At 39.1% G+C, this 21,205-nt stretch overlaps 1 protein-coding gene across 1 annotated transcript in view; it reads right to left on the bottom strand.

Annotated features, from left to right (window-relative positions):
* HHIP (hedgehog interacting protein) overlaps nucleotides 1-20,966 on the bottom strand; it is an 85,581-nt gene extending 64,615 nt beyond the window's left edge. The window contains exons 1-4 of the mRNA XM_066385877.1: nucleotides 20,182-20,966; nucleotides 14,222-14,414; nucleotides 8,131-8,287; nucleotides 7,060-7,261 (exon numbers count right to left, since the gene is read on the bottom strand). Of these exons, the coding sequence (XP_066241974.1) occupies nucleotides 7,060-7,261; nucleotides 8,131-8,287; nucleotides 14,222-14,414; nucleotides 20,182-20,460 (831 nt within the window). The 5' untranslated portion in view covers nucleotides 20,461-20,966. The remainder of the gene's footprint in view (nucleotides 1-7,059; nucleotides 7,262-8,130; nucleotides 8,288-14,221; nucleotides 14,415-20,181) is intronic.
* Nucleotides 20,967-21,205: the final 239 nt, after the last annotated feature.

The following is a 21,205-nucleotide window of genomic DNA, read 5'->3' as shown; positions in this document are numbered from 1 at the left end:
GGCCCACTGGAGCTTGTGAGTCCTTCTTCTCCCTCTTCCCCTCCTTTCCACATGAGTGAGGTCCACGATGCTCACAGCTAATGCTTATGAAGTCCTTCAGATCCATGCCTGTCAAGTGTTAGGTGCATGCAACCTCTTATTATCCCTATTCTACACACAAAGACACTAAGCCTAGAGAGGTGAAATAACTTGCCAAGAGCCAAACAAACACCCCAGCACATGGTGTCGATGCAGTGCCTGGAACCCAAGCCTGGGACTCATGCTTGGCCCTAAATCGAAGCCCTCAGCCTTCTCACTGGCCCGCCAGTCAGGACAAGCAGCAATGAGTGTGCCCACACCCCGTCGCCAATCTCTGCTTCTTAAAAGTGCTCTTCAATCTGGCCCAGGCAGTGGCTCTGACCGACGCTTCTAGCAGCAGAGCACTTTGGCTGAGAGTGTGGCATTACTCAGCTGCCTTGGAAATCTGACCCCAGTAACTGGCTAGCTTTGTTATCTTGGGCAGTTTACTGAACTGGGCCTTGGTCTCTTCATCTGTGAAATGAGAGGCTAATACCAGGCTCACGGGGTTACTGTAAGGATCACAGAAATAATCTACGTAACAGCTTAGCAAAGGGGAGTGCTTAAAAAATGGTGGTTATGATTAGTAAGAAGGAAAACCAGAGTGTTCCTGCTAACAAGATGGCTTGCTTGGAGACTGCAGCACTGGGGCAAAAGCTACTGAATGTCCCTGAAAGGGAGGCTGTGCTACCGTCTAGCAGTTAGAGACAGTTCCGTGATGCCTGCTCTTTCCTTTCCATTAGATCAACTGGTCACTGGGCAGGAACAACAAGCAATGTCACCCCCAAGTTTCTTTCTCTTTCTAGTCAGATACGGTGACATGGTGGCTGCCACATGCAGACAGTTTTTTTTGGTGGCAGAGACCTTCTCAGGGGTCCAGATTTCTTGGTGTTTCACTTGTTTTAAATGATTATCTCTATCCTTCAAGTCTTAGATAGGTGTAAAGACATTAACATAAAAACGTTCCTCATCTCAGCTGTGACTTACGTGACTTACGTAGGCGGAGCCAGGCCCTCCTTTACTCAACTGGGTGGACATGGCGTACATGACGCACGCTGGAAAATAATGCACAGTGGAAACTGGCTTCTACGCTGCACAAATGCACACTCCTAGTTACAAAACTGTTTGATCTACAGGCTGGCCAAGGCCCCAATTAAGACATAAGAACACCAGAAATGAAAACTAACGCAACTATATTGTAAACAGAAAATTACACTGAGATTATTTCACCTCACTAAGGGATTTCTTGCTTTTCTCTGTGGACATTCATAGATTTTAAAATGGAAATTGATTTAAAATTGAAAATGCTTTTCACAGAGTCCAGGGCATTTTGATGTAAAGTGTTAGCAATACTCAATAATAAAATATAGCTGATTTTAATACTTGGTTATTACTATCTTGATAAAAAAATAAGAATTAAAATTTTTTACTTTTAGATCTATGTTTTGTTTCCATTTTACCTTAATGGTTTGGAACCAGAATTTTAAACTACAAAAAAAAAAAAAAAAAAAGAAAGAGGAAGACATTGACAAAATTTTATTTGGGGGGAGACTATTTAATTGAAAGTGACAGACCACTTTTTGAATGAATTTACCTAATGGTAATTTCTAGCACTCTAGCCATTCTCTTTTAAATGAGGTTTAATAACCTCAAATGCAGTCATTTGATAGGCCAAAAAGTTCCTGACTTCTTCCAACCTAACGCACACTGTGAAGCAGAGTCCTACCATGTTCTGGAGGAAGCATTTGATACATGGTTCTATCATCGCCATATGCATATGTGAGTGTACTATGCTTTTGATACTAATTTTGAAAAGTAAACTGGTTCTAGCTTATGCTCTGATTCACTTTGCTTTAACAAAAACACACCAACATCTCATGGGCTGTCATAAGATCACAAGTTAAAGACAGGAACATGTGAAAGGTCAGGTCTCCGACAAACTTCAGCAAAGCAAGACATCAACCCCAATGAGTTGATGAGCCTTTGGATTTCATGAAACTTTCAATGCTCATAATTATGCGTGTGATTTACAAGCATTGTGAAATCAGAGGCCGCCTGGTCGGTCGGGGCTTGCCTGGGCACACCCTGCATCCTCCCCGCATGGCCCTGCAGCTCCCGGGCGCCCGGGTTGCTGCCCCTAAACAGCCTCACCTCAATGGGCTCAGTCACCCGGACAATCAGCAGCTTTCAGTTGTACATCCTCTCTCACCCCTCCACCCTCCACCCCCAGTTAAAGGACCGCTTCAAAAAGCATCTTTTGAAATGAGGATCCAAGTAGATAGAGAGGGACAGGAGTCCAGTCACACTTGTTCCAGTGACAGACAAGTCTCTCCGCCTTGTCTGCTGCACGTTGCAAGCAGTGGCTGTGAGCCTCACAGTCCCCTCACTGTGGTCTGACTGCCCGGAGGGCTTGGTGCCAGAGATCAGGGCTTGCTGGTTTTCTTAAGGGGCCGCCCTGTAGGTGACAGGTGCAGGCTTGTCTTTACTGCCGCACACACACAGAGCTAAGGCTAACTTTCAGATCTTTGGAGGTCAGGAGAAGTTGGGTAAAATGACACTAGAAAACTTTGGGTGTCCTTGCCATGTTTTACCAGGCATTTTCAGGTCATTTTAGCCAACTATGTATTTAAGGAACAGAAATGATAACAGTTTTGCCAATGAGATGAATACCAGATTCCAAAAAAAGGAACAAAAACAGGAAAAAATTTAATGGGTAAAGCAATAGTCCAATAAGATTAACTTTTGAGATTTTTAAATACCATTTTTCAAAACTTTATTAAAGATCCTCACATGCTGCCAGAGTTTAACTTATCTCCTCAATCAAGGTGGTCAAGCGACATGTGGAGGCCAAGTTAATGACAAAAGGCACAGGACAAATGACAAGTGGTGTCTAACGATTTGATCCCAGTAATCATTTCACTATTAGGATGTGGGCATAGACTGGGCAGAGAAAATGTGTCTCATTCAATGGGTCCCTGAGCCAGGAGTTTGGCTCCATCTTGAGACCCACAGTTTTCAAATTGGCTACATATTGAAATCACCTGGAAAATCACCCCCCCCCCCCAATGCTTAGTATGTTTAACCCCAGATAGTCAAATTTAATTTGGGCAGTAGTATTTTTTAAAGCTCCCAGGCAGTTTAACTGGGTAGGCATTCTTGAGAACCACTGGTCTAGCATTCCCAAGGACTTCAGATCGATAAAGCTGGTTCTAGAACTTGCCAGAAGTTTTGATCCAGAATTCAGACCTAAGCTAAAAGTGAAGATTTCAAATCACCAGCATCTTGGAACTTCCCCTTTGGGGGTCAAACAGTAACAATAACAAACAACACATAGCCATCTCTCCACCTACACACACTGAAAAATTCAAATTTTCTCACCAGTTGGACACTTGAGCCATTCTTCTCAGTATCCGTATTAGTGGTTAGTTCAGACGATGCACTATCACCAAAGACCTATCAAATCACTACCTATTTTAAAAACACATTTCGAACCAATTCTTTAGCTGGCAATGTCGTAAAGCTCAAGAGTTCTGTGATTTGAGCTATTATGAATGGAATCATCTCTTCCTAAATGACACAGCAGTTTAAATTCATACAGCACAGAATTTATTCCACTCATACAACTCCACAATTTTTTTCTATAGCAGAAAGAAGTCAATTCTTTAGCTTCTGCTCAGTGAAACCAGACAGTTCCACTCACAAGGTGCTGGAACCTCCCACAGTCTGGGTGTTTGAAACCAGGCATCATTTTAGCTTCAGTCGGGACCCAAATGGGGGGAGCTGTCCGAGTTCCCTGGAGGACAGGCTGGCCCTTGGCTGGCTTTAAAAATCAGGCTGGTACAGGTTTAAGGAGACCAACCAGGTCCAGCTCCTTGCCACAAAAAGGTTAGTCCTTTCTTCATGTGACAGAAATTACTGTCGATTCTTAATTGACAATTAGCAAAAAAGGAATTCCAGATTCCCTGACAGCCAGCATGAGCTTTAGACACTCTTATAATCAGCAATTCTGCTTTATGTCTGACTGAATACACTCATGCTGGTCATTAATTAATACCATGGGGACCCCACTGTGGTTTGTCTTGTTTTCATTTCAAACATATAAAGGTTGGGTTTAGTATACATTATTAATTCTGTGATCTGGATATTGCCATCAATATTATGCTCTGTTAAAACAGCTTTATTCCCTCTCTTGGGATTTTAAAATGGAAAGAATAGTAAAGAAAGGAGAGAGAGATATATATATATACACACACACACACATATATATACACATACACACACACACACATATATATATATAATTTATGAAAATTCCTACTTGCAATACTTATGCAAAATGATTGTTCACATAGAATACTGCCACGAACACATTAACTATTCATGTTATCAAGAAGCCTGAAAAATTACTGTGAAATAGCTGTAAAAATGTTTTACTTCGGAAGTCTCTGAAGGGTACACCATGAAAGTCTGCTCCATCATACCTAGAGTTGCCTCTTCTAATGCTTCCAGCTGTGACTTATGACAGGAGTCCACGGAGACCAAGATAAAAGCCAGTTGTAGTATAACTGCCTTGAGGTGGTCAGGATGTGGTCCCATCACTCCCTATCCAGTGTACCCTCAAATGTCCGTGTGCTAGATTGGTATCTTATTGACAACACAAGTGTCAAATACTAAGAGAATTCAACGCATTGCACTTTAAAATATGTCATATTCTGTAACTCATTCTACGTGGGTAGGATAATGGATTTTGATGTTTACTTTAAGCCCTGGAGCACTCCTAGGAGAAGAGGGCCTAAGGGGGTTCTACAGAATTCCTGGAGGTCTGAAAACGTGCACTGTGGTAGCCTGGCTGTGCTATTCTATCGCACGATGCGATGTTTCAGTAACAGAGCAGATCAACGTTCACTCAATATCCTGAGGAATGGGCATCAATTAAAGAAGAAGGACTCTGAAGTAACTCTAATAATTAAAAGGATGACATTCTTTAGGCAGTTAAAGTAGAAACAAGAACATCAAGGGTTTTTTGTTGTTGTTTCTTATGGCAAAATTTTCAAGTATTCTTAATCTTTCACCTATACTTTATCATATATATCTTTTCAATACCAACATTTTATTAAAATAATATTTAAAACTATATATTATTCTTTCAAATACTTGAAAACATTTTAGAGCAAACTAACAATGTGTATGTATATGGTGCATCCCTTCAACTCAGCAATGCTCTTCTTATGAATTTTAAGAAAGTCATCCATAATTAGGTTAAAATATATATATGGAGGACAAGTAACATTATTCACAATGATAAACAGAAAAGACTGGAGTTATCCTAAATGTCTCATAAAAGGTAGATGGAGTTTTTGAGAAAAATTTCCAAATCTGATAACATACTCATAACATATAGTTAGGTGAAAAAAGAAGGCTAAAAAGATGTTTATAAGGTTTGATTTCAATTTTATTTTAAAGCTTTTTTAGGATAAAACTACAATAAAGCGTGTTCTTTTCTGTGTTTCTACATTTCTGTATTACCTTTATACTCAGGGAAAAATTCCTTTAATTTTAATATAGAAATTGGAAGAAAGTATATCAAGTTGTTAGCAGTGATATTCTTTAATTGATGGGATTACAGGTGATAATATTTAAATACTTTCCCCAATGTTTTCTTTCATAGAGAGCCTGTTTAGCTTTCATAGTAAAAAAAATACACTGCTAGTGAGTGATGCACTTGTTGCTGCATTTTATTCTTTGCTCACTAGGTATACTGGCAGTAAGTTATCAGAACATACTTTACAAAGGATCTATTGAACTCTCACATGCCAAACACTAAAGCTTCATTTTAAGAGACTTGATAATTTGCAGCGAATTCTAAAGAAAATTTTTATTGGGAGAACGTTGAAATGATTGAGTTAAACAGATTTCCCAAATGATCTGTGTCTTGGTGCGAAAGTCCTTTTCCTTAAAGGACCACAAATATCTCTCAGGTAGTCTGTCTTGGTGATGCTATCACAACATGAGCTTGAAGTTGGGTGGTCCCAACAATATGACATTCCCTATATTCTAATTGAATCTTTCTAATTATTTTAGATGGTAGGTACCAAACACATAGATATCAGGAATATATTTATATTTTTTCCAGCTTGTTTTTTTCTGGTTTTGATGTTCTTACCTTTGAGTAGAGCTCAACAAAGCAGAGGAGTTTATTTCTCTATGAGTAGAAGAGTATAAATCCTCCTTTAATGTTATTTTCCAGTTAAGACATGAAAAAAGATAACCAATTTTTCCCAAATCATATACAGTTATTTTTTAAAATAGTCATGAGTTGTTCTATGTGTCTTAATTTTAGAATGCCTCAATTTGCTTTACAGCTTAGTGCTGCTAATATTATACTGTGTTAACTCTTGTGAAAAAAATTAATAATTTTTTTACATACCTATTAGATTACATAACAGGAGCACTCAGACTGCAGAAGGAAAAGAAGGCAAAAGATGTGCTAATATATTACAATAATGGCTTATTATAGATAAAAATATTTGACTTACCTGTAAAAACATTGTACAAGGAAGTCACAGTATAAATAGCATCTTTATGACACAGACTCAAAAACAGATGTGATAAAGAATGATTTGCAATTGCCAAGATAACCAAAAGACCTCTTTGTTTCTACTAGGAAATACGGATATACAACTCTACAATTGCAGTAGTATGTCTATTAAACAACATTTCAACAAATACTTTATAAAACCAAGAATTATTTTAAACGTGTAAATTACATAAGGAAAGCATGTCAAAATACCAATCTGGCTGCACTGCTTAATAGTCACCAAGTAACATTAAAAATTTAATGTCATTGTCCCAATTCAGTTGCCAGCATTATTGTTCCCTTATGTGTTTCCTTATTTTCTCCTTAAACATTCTTTTATTATAAAGTAATACCTTCAGTGAGGATAACTTTAAAATAAAATTAACATAGCCAGAGCAAAGATAAATAAAATTTAAAAAGCCAACCTTTATTCCACTCTGAACAAGTTTGTGAATGTCCAAATAAGGCTCCTTGAAAATTTCTCCTTCCGGGATGAGGATCTTCACATAACCTTCTTTTTCCAGAATGAAGAGCCGGTGTGAGCCGTCCCCACTATGGAGGGCGCTGACGGGCTGGTGCAGCCCACTCACAACCTCCTGAAGGCAGAAGCAGTTGTGCTTGTGTTTTCTAGATAAATGAAAGAAAATCAGTCAGCTTTCCTTAAGGTGAGGGTGGTAAGGGATGCACTTAGCATCCTTTTCAGAATACGTTTCCTCTAGGAACCAGTGGTTTTGACAGTACTGAAGGGCGCTGTGCTAACAACCCAAGGGCATAGTTTGATTCTTTGAAATTGTTTTTAATTGGAAAGAAAAAGAAAACAGCCTCCTATTAGAAATTAAAAGAGAGAATCAAGATGTACTGGAAATATCAAGGAGACCACTTTGTCAAGTACGTAATTGTCTAACTACTATGTATAAACCTGAAACCAATATAAAATAACACTGAGTGAAAAGTGTAATTGAAAATAAAAATTAAATGAAAAAAAGAACTGCCATTTACTTATCACCCATTTTCAAAAATTACCAAAAAATTATGTATTTTAAAACTACATAAGCTCATTATCTCATCTTTCAGTGACTATAATTAAAATTAACTTTGCTCACAATAATTAAACCTCACAGAAAGGTGCTCAAAGAGAAAGTCCTAAGATCTATTTATAAAACTGATTGCTAATAATAATTGTCCTGAGTATTTCCATAGTGCCATAACATAACAACAACCATAAATCTCAAGTTAAAACTATCCTCATAAAATGCACATGAGTCATAGAGAAGCCAAGCTCATAACAGAAAATGAGTAGTCTAAGCATTAAGAGCAATTAAACTATATGATTTGACAGAAACAAACTACTAAAGAGAAAAGAAAAAGCATCTGGAGGATATAAGTGGATATAAGTGCTGGACACAAGCAAAGGCAGGTGATTCACTTTCCAAACACAAGATTTGTCAGGGTTTTTTTTCAAATAAAAAAGGTTAAAGAGCATTATCTTTATGAACCTGCTGATCTCCTCCACTTTGTCATAGTCTTCCATCTGGTCCAAATAGTTAGATGCTGGTCCTCTAATTTGTTTCCTTGGAAAATCAGGGAAGCACAAGCCACCATCTTTTCTCGCATAGTAAAAGCAAAACTCCTCCGCAGTAGTTTGAAGGAAACCTTTTAAAAATGTAAAAAAACTCATTAGAAATATTCAGTGTCATGTAGAAACATCCTATGTAAAAGGTGAAATACAGGAAAAGAATTTTAGAAACTAAATATTCTAGGAAAGTATATAGACAGAAAAAGGAAAGAAAAAAGATTTATTTATGTTTTGCTTGGGATTTCCATTTTTTTTTAACCAAAACTAAAGACGTTCAGTAAAAGTGAAATATTTTAAAAGGCTCATATGAAATACCAACCCAGCATTAATCTTGTTATTGCACTGACTTATTTTCAAGCTTCCCTGGTTACCACGTGTTGCGCTTGTAAACTTATCTGATCGCTACTTAGCATTTTCTGTGCTACAGTACTAATAACTTCCTAAGAAGAACAAATTAGAATCAAGAAAGAGATAGACTATCATGTGCCAGTTTGGGCCATTTTACAATTCTCACTGTATTGTCACTCACATGTGATTAAATAAGAAATCTATTGACTAGCACAAGGTCATTATATGCTATAAGTGACTATTCACTGTGCGATGATGAAGCAGTGAGTTGATGCTAACAACAGAGCCACCATTTTAAATATGTAGGTACCTCTTTCCCACATCTCACTTCTAGGAGATAATGATTATATTGTAAGAAAAAACATTATATTTAAAATATCCTTTTGATCTTTTAAAGCAGAATAGCTGACATAACACCTTTCACTGAAAAAAAAAAAATTTTAATGAGCCAAAACAAAAATGCAAAAGAGGAATCTAAAAGATAGATAACATTTTTTACATATTAACAATTTTTATGAAATAAAACAGCTATACTTGAATAAGAAAATCACTTTATTTATTTATTTTATTTTACTTGTTTATTTTTTTAATTTTAATGGGGTGACATTAATTAATCAGGGTACATAGGTTCAGAGAAAACATCTCCAGGTTATTTTGACATTTGATTATGTTGCATACCCCTCACCCAAAGTCATATAGTTTTCCATCATCTTCGATCTGGTTTTCTTTGTGCCCCTCCTCTCCCCCCAGGGGAAAGGAGGGGGTGGGGGGTAGAAGAGCACTTTATAATAAAACAGAATTTTAACATTACTTTTTACTTTTTCAATTAGAATTAATCAAGTGTTGGTTTTTTGGGGGAGAGGTCATATTAATTAATGATTCACTTCCATATTTTGATGATTTTTGCTATCAAAATAGTTGTTGCTAATAGAGTTAACTTTATATGAAGTCCTAAATTCCTGCTTTTGGTCTCATAACTTTAATTATGTTTAACACCTTGATTTTTACCTAACAAATTAGATTATCGTACTCCCCATCAATATTGCCATAAAGGCAACTCGGTACCTTAATGGAAGTTCAGAAGTTGTGTAACTCATTCTAGTTTGCATGGATTTCTAAGAACAAGAATTTGGGGAAAATCAAATGAAGCTTATCAGTGGAATATGTGAGACACTAAATGTTTATTTTCTGTGAGCTTGACCTAGGTCCCCCAATCCTAAAGCCAATCTTGGCAAGTGAGGGTCCCAAATGGTTAAAACTAGATGTAAATTTTTGTCCTAACTTTTCGGTAAAATGTATCACCCCTAAATATCTGAGACAGACTCTTCAAGGCCAGATCTGATTAGGCTATCGAGAAACATCTTAGCCTTGGGAACCAGGCAAGGAAGAGCAGATGTCCTTGGGAGTGTGTGTGGGTGTGTGTGGGGGGGGTGGCTGGGGGCAGGGTGGGAGGTGTGGACAGGAAAAGAGGGCAAGACAGCTGGGAAGGGTGCTCCATGGGACGGTGCTCCATGGGAGGGTGAAGGCGGCTGGAAGGAGCTTATCTTTCTTTGAAAAAAAATCCAGATTAGAAATTGAGAGGATGAAGGCTGCAGCAACATTACTCATCTGCAGCAATTCACTGTTTGCAAAGAGAACTTTCACCCTCCAACCTTCGATAGCTAAGCACACAGAGGAAGGCTGCCTAGCAGTGTTCCACAAGTCTGTTTGCGTAAAAAGAAAACAAGAAAAACTGAGCTGCTAAGTCAAACTTTTTGAACAGTTTTGGGCTAGACCAACTGGCAAAATGAGAATGGGACATCAGAAAATTAATGGTGCCAATCCATAAACTCTGTAGCTCCAGAGGTACCACAATTTTTTCAGCAAATTAAAAACAAAACAGGTAGAAGAGCGTATAGGGGAAAAATGGTGATGGAAGGAGACTTCTCTTGGGGTGGTGAACACACAATGCAATATACAGATGATGTATTCTAGAATCGTCAGCCCAATAAATTCAATAAAAAAGAAAAAAAAAAAGGAAAAAAGCCCCAGAAGGTTAACAATGAATGACTCCAAGCTTTTTACAGAATGTGGACACACAGAATCATCTAAGTGTGAAGGAGAGAGCAAAGTCAGAGGACTTTTACATAAAAATATGGGCATTGTTTTCTTACAGTCATGATGGTTGAATTGAAACATGTAACACTCTAATTAATACTTTACCTAAATGATCCAATTTTGTGGACAACAATGACTAAGATATATTTTGCTGGGAAGAGCTGAAGGGACCTTGTTCAGAACACAGAGCTACCACTGATTGCCAGCGAAGATGTACTTGACCAAGTGGCACCCTTCTGTTGGAAGATGAGACCGAACAGCGTGTTATCATAGTGAGTGTTTCGCTCACCTCGGATCATGATGGGAGTTCACTGGTTCTTCCAGCAGCTGTATTTTTTGTTTAAACTCCCAATAACTTATCAACTATCTTGGAGTTGAAACAATTCTCCCGATCCTGAACCCAGCCCTACTATACCACGAGGCACCCTATAAAACACTGACACGTAAATAAATATTCTCGGTGGAGAATTCTAAGCTCTAGCTTTTCTCTCAGCATGTATGCGAGAGGAGAGTTATTTTTCCACATTACATGTGGTGTTCATCATGATAAGGACAAAACGGGAAATAAAACACCACAGGCAGTAAGGTCTGCACGCCAGTATTTTTCTAGTAGATCTGATGTATCCGCCCCTTCCCTCTGGTTTGCTGTGTGAGATAATCAGACTAATAAAACACATATGTAAAGTATCTGACTGGGGGGTCAAAAGTGGCCGTGGACCAGAGAAACTCAGTGGAATCAAATCCTTGACCTTGGTCTCATTAACAACGGGATTAAACCAATTGAACTAATTGTGCACAGACATTTCACGCTGCAGTAACCTACCGATGATGCTCGAAGAGTGATAAAAATCATTTTGATAACGAGTATAATGGAAGAAGCAAGGCTTTCAGAGTGCGGAAATGACCACCTTCCAAGAGTGTGCTCACTTAGCAGCAAAGCACCCATGGCGGGCACCATCATCCTGGCAGGAGACCTGTGGTGTTCAGAAAGGAGCTTCTGCTGGTTTTTTGTTTGTTTATTTTAATGTGATTTTGGTATGTTTAGAAGTTTTAAGAATTCACCTCCCAAAGTAAATTCACAACTGGAGAAGATTCTAATTAAAAAAACACGGGTGTATCCTCACTATAGTGATTTTTACCTTACCTTCTTTTCTCATGCTTGGGATAGTCAGCAGACCATTAATATTTCTGAATTGAAGTTTCTAGAAAGTAACTATCTTTCAGGGGCACGTGTATTCCTGCCTGAGTGACCAGTGTGTTCTTAAAGCCGTGAGGGTGAAGCGAAGGGGTAGATCATGTATGTATTTATTTCTTTACACACTGGGCAAAGGAAGAAGACATGAAGATGTCTCTGGCATTACTTTCAACCCCTTTCAGCACTTGCCTTAACAAAACACCTTCCTTCAGGTACCTTCTTCTTACCACTTTTGATTTGCAGAAAGATGAAGGTATTAATGAAGACCATCAAAATAGATTGATTAGTTTCTTATATATATAAAAAAAAGAATCACAAAGTAACTGTTGTTTGTTTTTACCATTTTGAACTTCAGAGAAAAGTAAACCATGTCATTAAATAGACTTAAGAAGGTAAAAATATTACAAGCTTGCTTTTCGAGCAATTTCTGAGAAATCAGTATTCTAGAATTCTAAAGAGATTTCTGGGTTGGAGCAAGGAAGGGCTGAGGACAGGAAGACCATCTTATTCGTCACACTTGAGGACACGGTAACTTACATGCCAAGGATCAATCTGGCTAACAAATTGACCCAACGTAAATAACACAGAGTGTGTTATTGCAGCTTACTTTGGGGACAGGTAATTAGAGACATTATTAGCATCTGAGGGACCCAGAGGAAGTCCCTTCTGCTAGCTGCCAAAGCCGGCTAGCCTGTCCCTGGAAAGCACCCTGGTTGCTCCATCCACCTCTGGAGGGGCGCTTTCATCTGGTTATCTTTCAAGGCAGCCTGGGTGGCCACCAAAAGCACTTGACATCTTGATGCACTTCAGCAGTTTTACATATATACAAACTTTGTAGAAAAATAAATTTGTCATTCGTCACCACATATGTTGATCTGGGGAGTGAGGTGCTTGCTGTTCTGGCTCCTGAGCTGTTTGCTGGGCTCTTTCTCACAGTGGATATCGCTTTCTGTTGTTTGTTTTGGAAGCTAAAATAACTTCAGATACAGGAAGACCCCCACAGATGAGATGCTGAACCCAGTGTGGTTGTCTTTATCTCAAGTAGATAGAGGTAGATGAAAATGCTAAGTGTTGATATCACTTTCAACTTAACGGTGGTAAAGGCCAAACTTCAAGACTTGAAATTTGCAGCAAACCTTTATGGGTCCTAATCTGTTATCACTTCTGGACAGGCCACCTAGGCAACCGTGACCTATTCTACTTTGCTTTGGGGAATGTGATAAAGAGGAAGAAACAGCTGGCTTAAGAAGAGCCCAGCAACATGGCTGTAGTTTATAAAGACAATAATAATATTTTCACATTGAATGGGTTTAGGTGCATGTTACGTACACCAAAGGAAGCAAGCAACTCTAGTCCAAATGTTTTCTTAAGTTATTAAGAGCGCTCTATGAAAAGATACAAAAAAAAAATAATCTACACTTTTCTGGGTCAGAGAAAAAATGAAATGTGCAGAGCAGTTAGAAAAGACTTCTCCAAGTGAACCCCAGAGTTCTTAAGGGTTCTCTTTTCCTTCAATGCCATTTAGTTTTATAAACTGTTAGCTTCAGTAGATTTGTTTGTGTGTGACTCTGCCTAACTAAACAAAATCTGTCTCGTTAAATTCTTTTCTACCTCTATGTTGATTCTTCCAACTAAACCAACAACCAAAATTTACAAACTTTCGATGGTAAAATTAATCAACGCCCAAGAATCTATATGTTTATTAGGGTCCAAAACATGATAGTGACCAGGTATATTTGGAGTACTGTAAGCATTAAGAACTTCCATATGTACCCTGTTACTTTCTTACTGTACAACTTTGGTTAAGGCATTTAAAGTCTCCTGAGGCTCAGTTGTCATCTGTCGACTGGAGATGACTCCACCTTTCCTCCCTACCTTTCTAGAAGAGCGAATTAGTCATTATACGTGAATGAGCTTTGTAAGGCATTGATTTATTTACTTACTTATTTATTTACTTATTTTTGAACTGTATTTTATTTAAGGATATACTTTAAAAGTCAGTAGACAGTCTGCATTTATGTGTCAGCTGTGTAGAGGAGGAGGCTGTCTTCATACCAACATGGATGGGTAAAGAAGACACCAACAAGAAATTTGCACCGATAATCCATGTGTCAAGACCACCAGCTGTATTAGTGTTTAACAGAAAAACATGGGGAACATTTCAACAAAACTAACATACTGCTGTGGACTGAAATGACAGTACTCCCTTTTAGCAGCAATATAAGATGACAAACTTGAAAAGGTTACTTCGGAGGAAAGAATCGGTATTTTGAAAGATGAGAGAAGTTTTACATGCGTGCATGTGAGCGTTTCAGAGAAGATATCTTGGAAGGCTATTCTGCAGTAGTTTAGTTAGTGTATGCATCTTTACCTGGAATGTGGCCCCGGCAAGTATAGAAGAATTCTTTGCAATAGTCTTTGCAGAGCAGAGGGAGCATTAGGTCTCTTGCCAAGGCTTCCCTCTCAGGTGAGTGGAACAGGCTCTGAGAATATGGAGAGCAAAGTGCACATTTGATTTCCTCCAGTAACTTCCCACACTCTGTGTTGTTGGTCACAGAAAATATCTGAAAGCCATAAATCAGAAATAAACATTTTAGTTACGTGACGTTAGGTTCTGTAACTCTTTTTTTTTTTTGTAATCATATAAGTAGAAAAGTATTGTTTAGCCAATGCATTTGTCAGAAAAGAATTACCATGTGACAACAGAGAATGCCTTTATAAGGATACAAGTACTCTCTTGTACAGGAGGGGAGAGCCAAGGGTAAGGATGGACAAAAGTCTTCTTACTCTCGCAAATCCAGTGGTCCATCTGTCTTTCAATTGTAAAAAATGAAATGACAATTATATTTAGACCCTTTAACCCTTCACCACTTTACACTGCTTTCAAAGTGTACACTGACTGATATTTAACTTTAAAATTCCAAATACCTTTATCCAACTGCATGTAAAGCAGAATTTTTTAAATAAAAACATGGTTTATTTGTGTCTCAAGTAAAAATCTATTTCTCCTGAAATTCTCAATATGATATTCTCAAAGATGTTAACTTGAATTACATTTTTTTATTTTTTTAATTAATTTTCATCTACAGATTGCATGAGGAACGTTTTCTAAAGGAGGAAAAAATCTCTATAAAAATAATACCTGAAGCTGAATCAAACAGGTTTAAGACTAATATTTATTATTCATTAGATCTTAGCCAGGAAAAACTTTCTAACTAGATCCTCAGGTATGTTATATGCATGGATAAACACAAGAGTCTAGTAATAGTGCTTTTGTATAGTATTTAGTAAGGTTTATTGGGAAAAGGCATACTTTTATCTTTATTTGTATAGTATTATATCTTTTATTTCAATAAGACCAATTTGGGAGTCATTAATTCATTGAGGTTAGTTAGGTCCCGGTGACTGGTACTAACTTTTAAAAACTGACTTTAGGAGTCCATCTAATAAATATAGAGGAACAATATATCAGCACAATAGCTGAGATGTGAAATGTAGTATACTGTCTAAATCAATAACTGATTTTTCATATTAAAATATACCATAATAGGATTGAATTTTGTACTTTTTCCAAATTTACATAACTATGTTTTTACTAAATCATTTCTTTAGAGCTGTGAACTTAAGTTAATATTTTAATCTCTAGATAACTGCATAAAGCAAATATTTCATTCACAAGTTGAGGTTTTAATTTGAGTACATCATATGGCTTCAGTTTTTTAGGATAAAGCTAGTCTATATAATCACAAAGTTTAGATCTGAAAGAGCAAAGCAAATACAAGAAAATAGTTGAATACAAGCATGCTGAAATTTTAGCATACAGACATTAAAAATTCTATAGAAGTTTCCCGGTTTCAGAAAATAAAATATGCAATATATTATAACTATCTACAATACTCAGAAGCCATTTTTAATCACAATTATTGTTACATTGTAATTTTTATCAATTTATTTAAATGGCAATTGCTTAAATGGTTCAAGTTTTCTAAACATACCAGACACTTAGAATTTGCATTCCAAGAATGTTTTAAATGTCTCTTATTGTCTATACTCTGGCGGACATCACCAGATCTATTCAATATTAATGCTGTTCTACTTTGTTCTGTTTGTTTATCAGATGGCAGTCCTCTAACAACAAAACAACTGCAGGATGCTAAAACCACCTCTTTGGCTGGCTAAAAACTGCCTTGGAATTACCTTTGGTTTTATGGAGACTATGCATGCTTCCATTTTTTTTATAGTTGAAACAAAATGATCCCCATGTACTCTCCCAGCTGCTATCCAGGAAGAGCTTGAGTGTAGTGCCTAAAGAATTTTGTCTTTTACAATTTTTGGAATGTGTCCTGGCCACAAGATCTCCCATCAAAAGTTTCAGAAATAGGATTCAATAAATTATCTGAAATCAAGTAGAATATTATTCTTTGTAAAGTTTCATGCTGTTCTGGCCCAGCAGGATGGTAACATTTTGCTCTGTGTGAGGTCTGCAGTGTAAATACCCATTTGAAGATAGATAGAGCCATCATTCTGGCTTTGGTTTCAATGAACCAATAGTCTTACTGAAGTCAATTAAACTGACTCAGACCGAGCTGCAACACTGTTTTACACAGCTGTATACTGCCGTGTGTGTGTGTGTGTGTGTGTGTGTGTGTGTGTGTGTGTGTGTGTAGGGTATTTTTTTTTTCTTTGTCGGCTTACGTGTCTGTCTATATAGGCCCTTAACTTTATGTCTGGCAATGTCATCAATCTTAAAAAGAAATTTAAGCTAATTTCCTGTTTCGATTTTTAAAAGTCATATACGAAACCATCAAATTATAGTGGTTTAAACTAAATATACTTTGGAAATCATGTAAAACTTCAAAACATCATTACAGCATTCCTCATAATGATTGTGGCTGTTGCTGACTAATTTATAACATCTGGCATGTCATCCTTTAATCTTTAGCCACATGAAAACATAATCCATAGAAGAAAGGAGAAAGGTAAGATAAATCCTGGAATACACAGTGAAGTGTGGCCTACAACTACAGCTTATCAACAAATAGTAAAATGGGTGACAGAGACCTTCTGTATTTCTCTTTATTTATCAAGTAACTGAACAAAGAGGATAAAAAGGCCCCCACATGGGTCTGATGAGTGGACAAAAGGGGGAAATACATGACAGTATATTAAGATGTCACCTTAACATCACTTAGTACATAAAAAGTAATTTCTAAAAATCATATGCCTACAAGGTTCTTCAGCTGTTGGGTAGAAACACATGGGTCTCTGGACTATAGAGCTGGATTATGTCATTAAAGAGTTCAGTTTCAATTTTAGGCTAATATGTAAATAGATCATTGTACTAAGGCAGCTGTTAAAGGGACCCCAGGATGAGTTATTTGTTTAGTTGGATGTGTTCAACAATAGCCTTTGTCCCTGAAAGAGCCAGAGCAAACAAATGATTGTAAAAGGGCACACTTGAAAACAATTACTTTTCACCCATTCCTTGACAGCTTTGGCTGTGAAACCACCCAAGGTAGAGAGATCTTCTATGCTTCTGTGGCTACAAGTTAAGTTTTAGAAACGGGGGTATTTCAGTTGGTTGCCAATTCAATTTGGCTAATAGGAATTAGATCTTTTTAGCATGTTGTATTTAGGCGCTGCAAAAATATTGTTAAGACTGTATAACTTTCTAAATTTTGGCAAGAATTATTTATAACTGTAGTTAGCCATCTTGTTATAATAGACAAAACTATTAAAATGTACAGAAACTTAAAAGCATAATACCATGGGTAAAGAACTGAACTCAATGCTAGTACATTACATGAAAGAAAATATGTTAGTCTGGAAACTGATAATCCACGTCGTGTAAAGATCACCAATTGTATTAGTGTTTAACAGCTGAGCATGCTCAATACTCCTACCTAGTTTTCCACTATGCATTTGCCTATGAAGTTTCTTCCCAGAGGAAAAGGCTACTCCTGTAGTTTCTTGAAAAGTTGCAGAACTCTCTTGGGGGGGGGGGGGGATTTTTTTTTTCATAAACAAAAAAGGGTTTTTTTTAAATAATCGTCATCTGTCCTGTACATGCATTATGAAATAAGACTGTGATATATATTATAAATCAGAAAAGCTTAGGAATAGGAGAAACAGTGAATTTTATTATAAAATAACATGTTTTAAAAACTATTAAAACTTAAGAGCTAAAATAGGTCAAGAATTCATAGGCATAGCTGTATCAAATCTCTAATTTAAACAATTTGAGTACTGTTGGTTTATAAACCATTTGTAATGAAACCAGCAAAGTCTAGTGTACCGAATTTAATTCAGACACATTTCTCAAACGAGTAGGGTTTTGTTGGAGATTGGAAGCATGTAACACAGAAAGTAATGTGGATAGTTAATGTGGTAGATTGCTTCCTAAAGAATGATTTAAAAAAAATAACAATATAACTTCACTTAAGGATTTTAACTCCCATCAGTACCCCCCCCCCCCACGCACACACCCTAATCTCCACTACATTTGGTGAAGAACAGTTTTCATTCCTCATGTTCCTGTTCAGTATGGAAGGGTTCTGCAGATCATGGGTGTACTCACAGTATACATTGCACACAGGGAGACTTAATAGAAGATATTTCTAAACCTTACTCTTCATGTCCTGGCTCTTTTGGGATCCTGGTAAAACCCTGCAGATGATGTGAATGTAGCTACTCTGTAATTTAATTCAATTACAGCACAGAAGCTTAATGACATTGTTTTGAACAAAATGCTGGAATATCTGTTCCCTGCCTCTCAAACTCCTGCTGCATATGGTAAGAATAAAGAGCGAGCTGCAGCTGAAAACCGGCAGCAAGGCAGTTCTCACTCATCTGGGAACAGAGGGAGTTGGACAAATGCTCCCTCAAAAGGCATGAACATTTGGACAGAGCTTGGGACTGAAAGAGAATGATGTTCTCTAGTTTCACCCATTAGTGAACCAACTAACAAACACAATGGTGTTGTTGTTATTCTTTTGCCATAAGCAACAGGACTCTGTGTGTGGGCAGCAGTTTAGTGGGGAGGAGGATAAGTCGACCCCTTTTTGTCCTATTGATTTTTTCCTATTTGCATGACTTGAGCAAATTAAATGATGCAATATGGCTTTTTGTTACAAAACAAAGTGAGAGATACCACCCAGACACATATGTTGATTCGTAGGAGCTGTTTACATGAGAATAGAGTGAAATCTACCGTGAACTGAGCATAAAAATTAGATTCAGCCAGGGTGTTTTTTTTTTAATTTTTTTATTCTTGGGCCAGCAAGACTGAAGCACAAGTTTTCCAAGAGTCTCTCAGACCTTGACAACTGCAGTGTTGTAACAGAGGAATTCTTAATTAAACCTAAAATGAGGAAAAGGAGAGGGAGCAAAGACACCTGATTGTTTATTTCACGTGCAGCGATTGTTAATGACGCGACCCCCCCCAGTCTGTCTTTGGGGTACAGTAGACACATTACTACATTACTGCATCCCATGGCACGAAAAATGTAGCAAGCTCAAAAATAAGCTTGTCTTTTTACTCAACCAATACTTTTTACTCAATTTCATATCTGTTTAAACTTACTAACACGAGGAAAATGTAAATGCCCTGAACTCCTGGAACAAGTCTCTAGAGGTCTTCCTAGACAACGATACATACCCCTGGAAAGCCTGAATTGATAACATTACAAAACATTACAAACAGAGACGGAGAATTGGCTCCGTTTTCTGTGGCAAATAAAAATGCCCCAGCAGAATCTTTCGCCAGTTTTTTGGGTTCTCAACTGCAGTACCAGGAATTCCCTTTTCGCTGTTTTAACGATTGTAACGTTAGACAACCCCCTTCTGACGGGGCTGAGGCTCATAAACCAACCATGCTTCAACATCCTTTACGATTCAACCCTCTCCCTAACCGAGCACGTGGAGAAAGCTGCACAAATCTTTTTACTCTAGAAAAATAAACCGGAAACCACAGCCACCTTAATTTACAGTTTCACCGCAGCCAATGCCGATTCGATCCAAAACACACTGTTAATCGCGATTCTTTTAAAATATTTACGCAGCCCCGAATGCAGGTACCACAGAAACTGTTCTGAGACAGACAAGTGTTGCACAGCAAGCATCCCAACCGCGGACTCTTGAGGGCGGGCGAGGTCTCCGCGCACCCCGGAGGAACACAAAACGGAATCACGCTAGCACTTTAGAAAAGTTAGCAAGAAAGAACTCCTCAAACAAGGGTTGCCCTTCTTACGGCCACCAGCATTGCCGGAGCCGCAGGGAACCCCACCCAGCCGGTACGCCGACCTCGCAGTGCAGAGGCGGATGCGTGCCTACCTTGTGATCCAGGCGCCCCAGCCCTGGGCTGTCACTCCGCAGGCAGCAGGACAGCCGAGGATAGAAGCCACCGCACGGCATCTCTCCCCCAGACAGCAGCTCCAGCTGGGACATCATACGCCTATCTCTCCTTTTCAGGCGCTTCGGGGGGTTCCCATTCAGACACCTTCTCCTCCTCGCTCCGCTCCCCTCGCTTCTTTCCCCAAACTTAGCATCTCCTTCGAAGAAGCCCAGAGCCACGGCCAGCAGCAGGAGCTTAAATGAGAGCATCTTCAGCATCGCCTGCCCGGAGCGGCCGGGGTTGGGCGCGGGCGGATTGGGGGGGAATGCCACTGCCCAGCAGGGGCACTAGGGCGCAGCTCCAGGAGGAGGCTGCGGGGCGGCGGGACACTCGCGAGGCAGAGGGAGGTGGTGGGGGCGACGCAATTTTGCAAAAAATAAAAGCCGAAGCGACGGGTCCAATGGCTTGGGGGAGCCCGAGGAGCGAGAGAAAGTTGTGCGGATGACACCCTGTACAGCTGTGCCAGTGTCAGTAGGGCTAGGGGCTTTCTGCTGCAGCTGGGCAGTGGGAGGAGAAGAACTTGGAAGAGGAGGAGGAAGAAGAGGAGGAGAAGCCGGCCACAGAGGTTCACTTGTCCGTATAACGGGAGTTGTTTAGGGGAGACAGTAGCAGGAACAGAAGCGGCGGCGGCGGCGGCGGGGCGGGCGAACGCAGGGCCAGCGCTGGGCTCTAGATGATGCTGAGGTCTCCTCTGCCGGCGGCTGCAGCTTCTCACACAACCTCTCATGTTTCGTTCCCTCTTTTCTTCTTCTTTTTAACTAGCGCGCGGGGAGGTGCTGCCACCGCGCGCCCCTTGACGTCACCGCTTCTCGCGCGCCCCCGCCCGGGCTGGGGGAGGGGAGGGGGCGGCCCCGCCGCGAGCGCGTCCCCCGGGCCCCGCGGCCTCCGGGATGCGCAGGGAGGGGTCGCGGGCCGCCGCAGCGGCGGCGGCGAGGTGGGAGGCCCCGCCGAGCTCTTGGAGCC

The sequence above is a fragment of the Saccopteryx leptura genome, chromosome 1 (assembly GCF_036850995.1).
Source record: "Saccopteryx leptura isolate mSacLep1 chromosome 1, mSacLep1_pri_phased_curated, whole genome shotgun sequence".
Lineage (NCBI taxonomy): Eukaryota > Metazoa > Chordata > Mammalia > Chiroptera > Emballonuridae > Saccopteryx > Saccopteryx leptura.
Note: the sequence above shows the minus strand (reverse complement) of the source record. Positions and strands in the feature narration are given on the sequence as shown.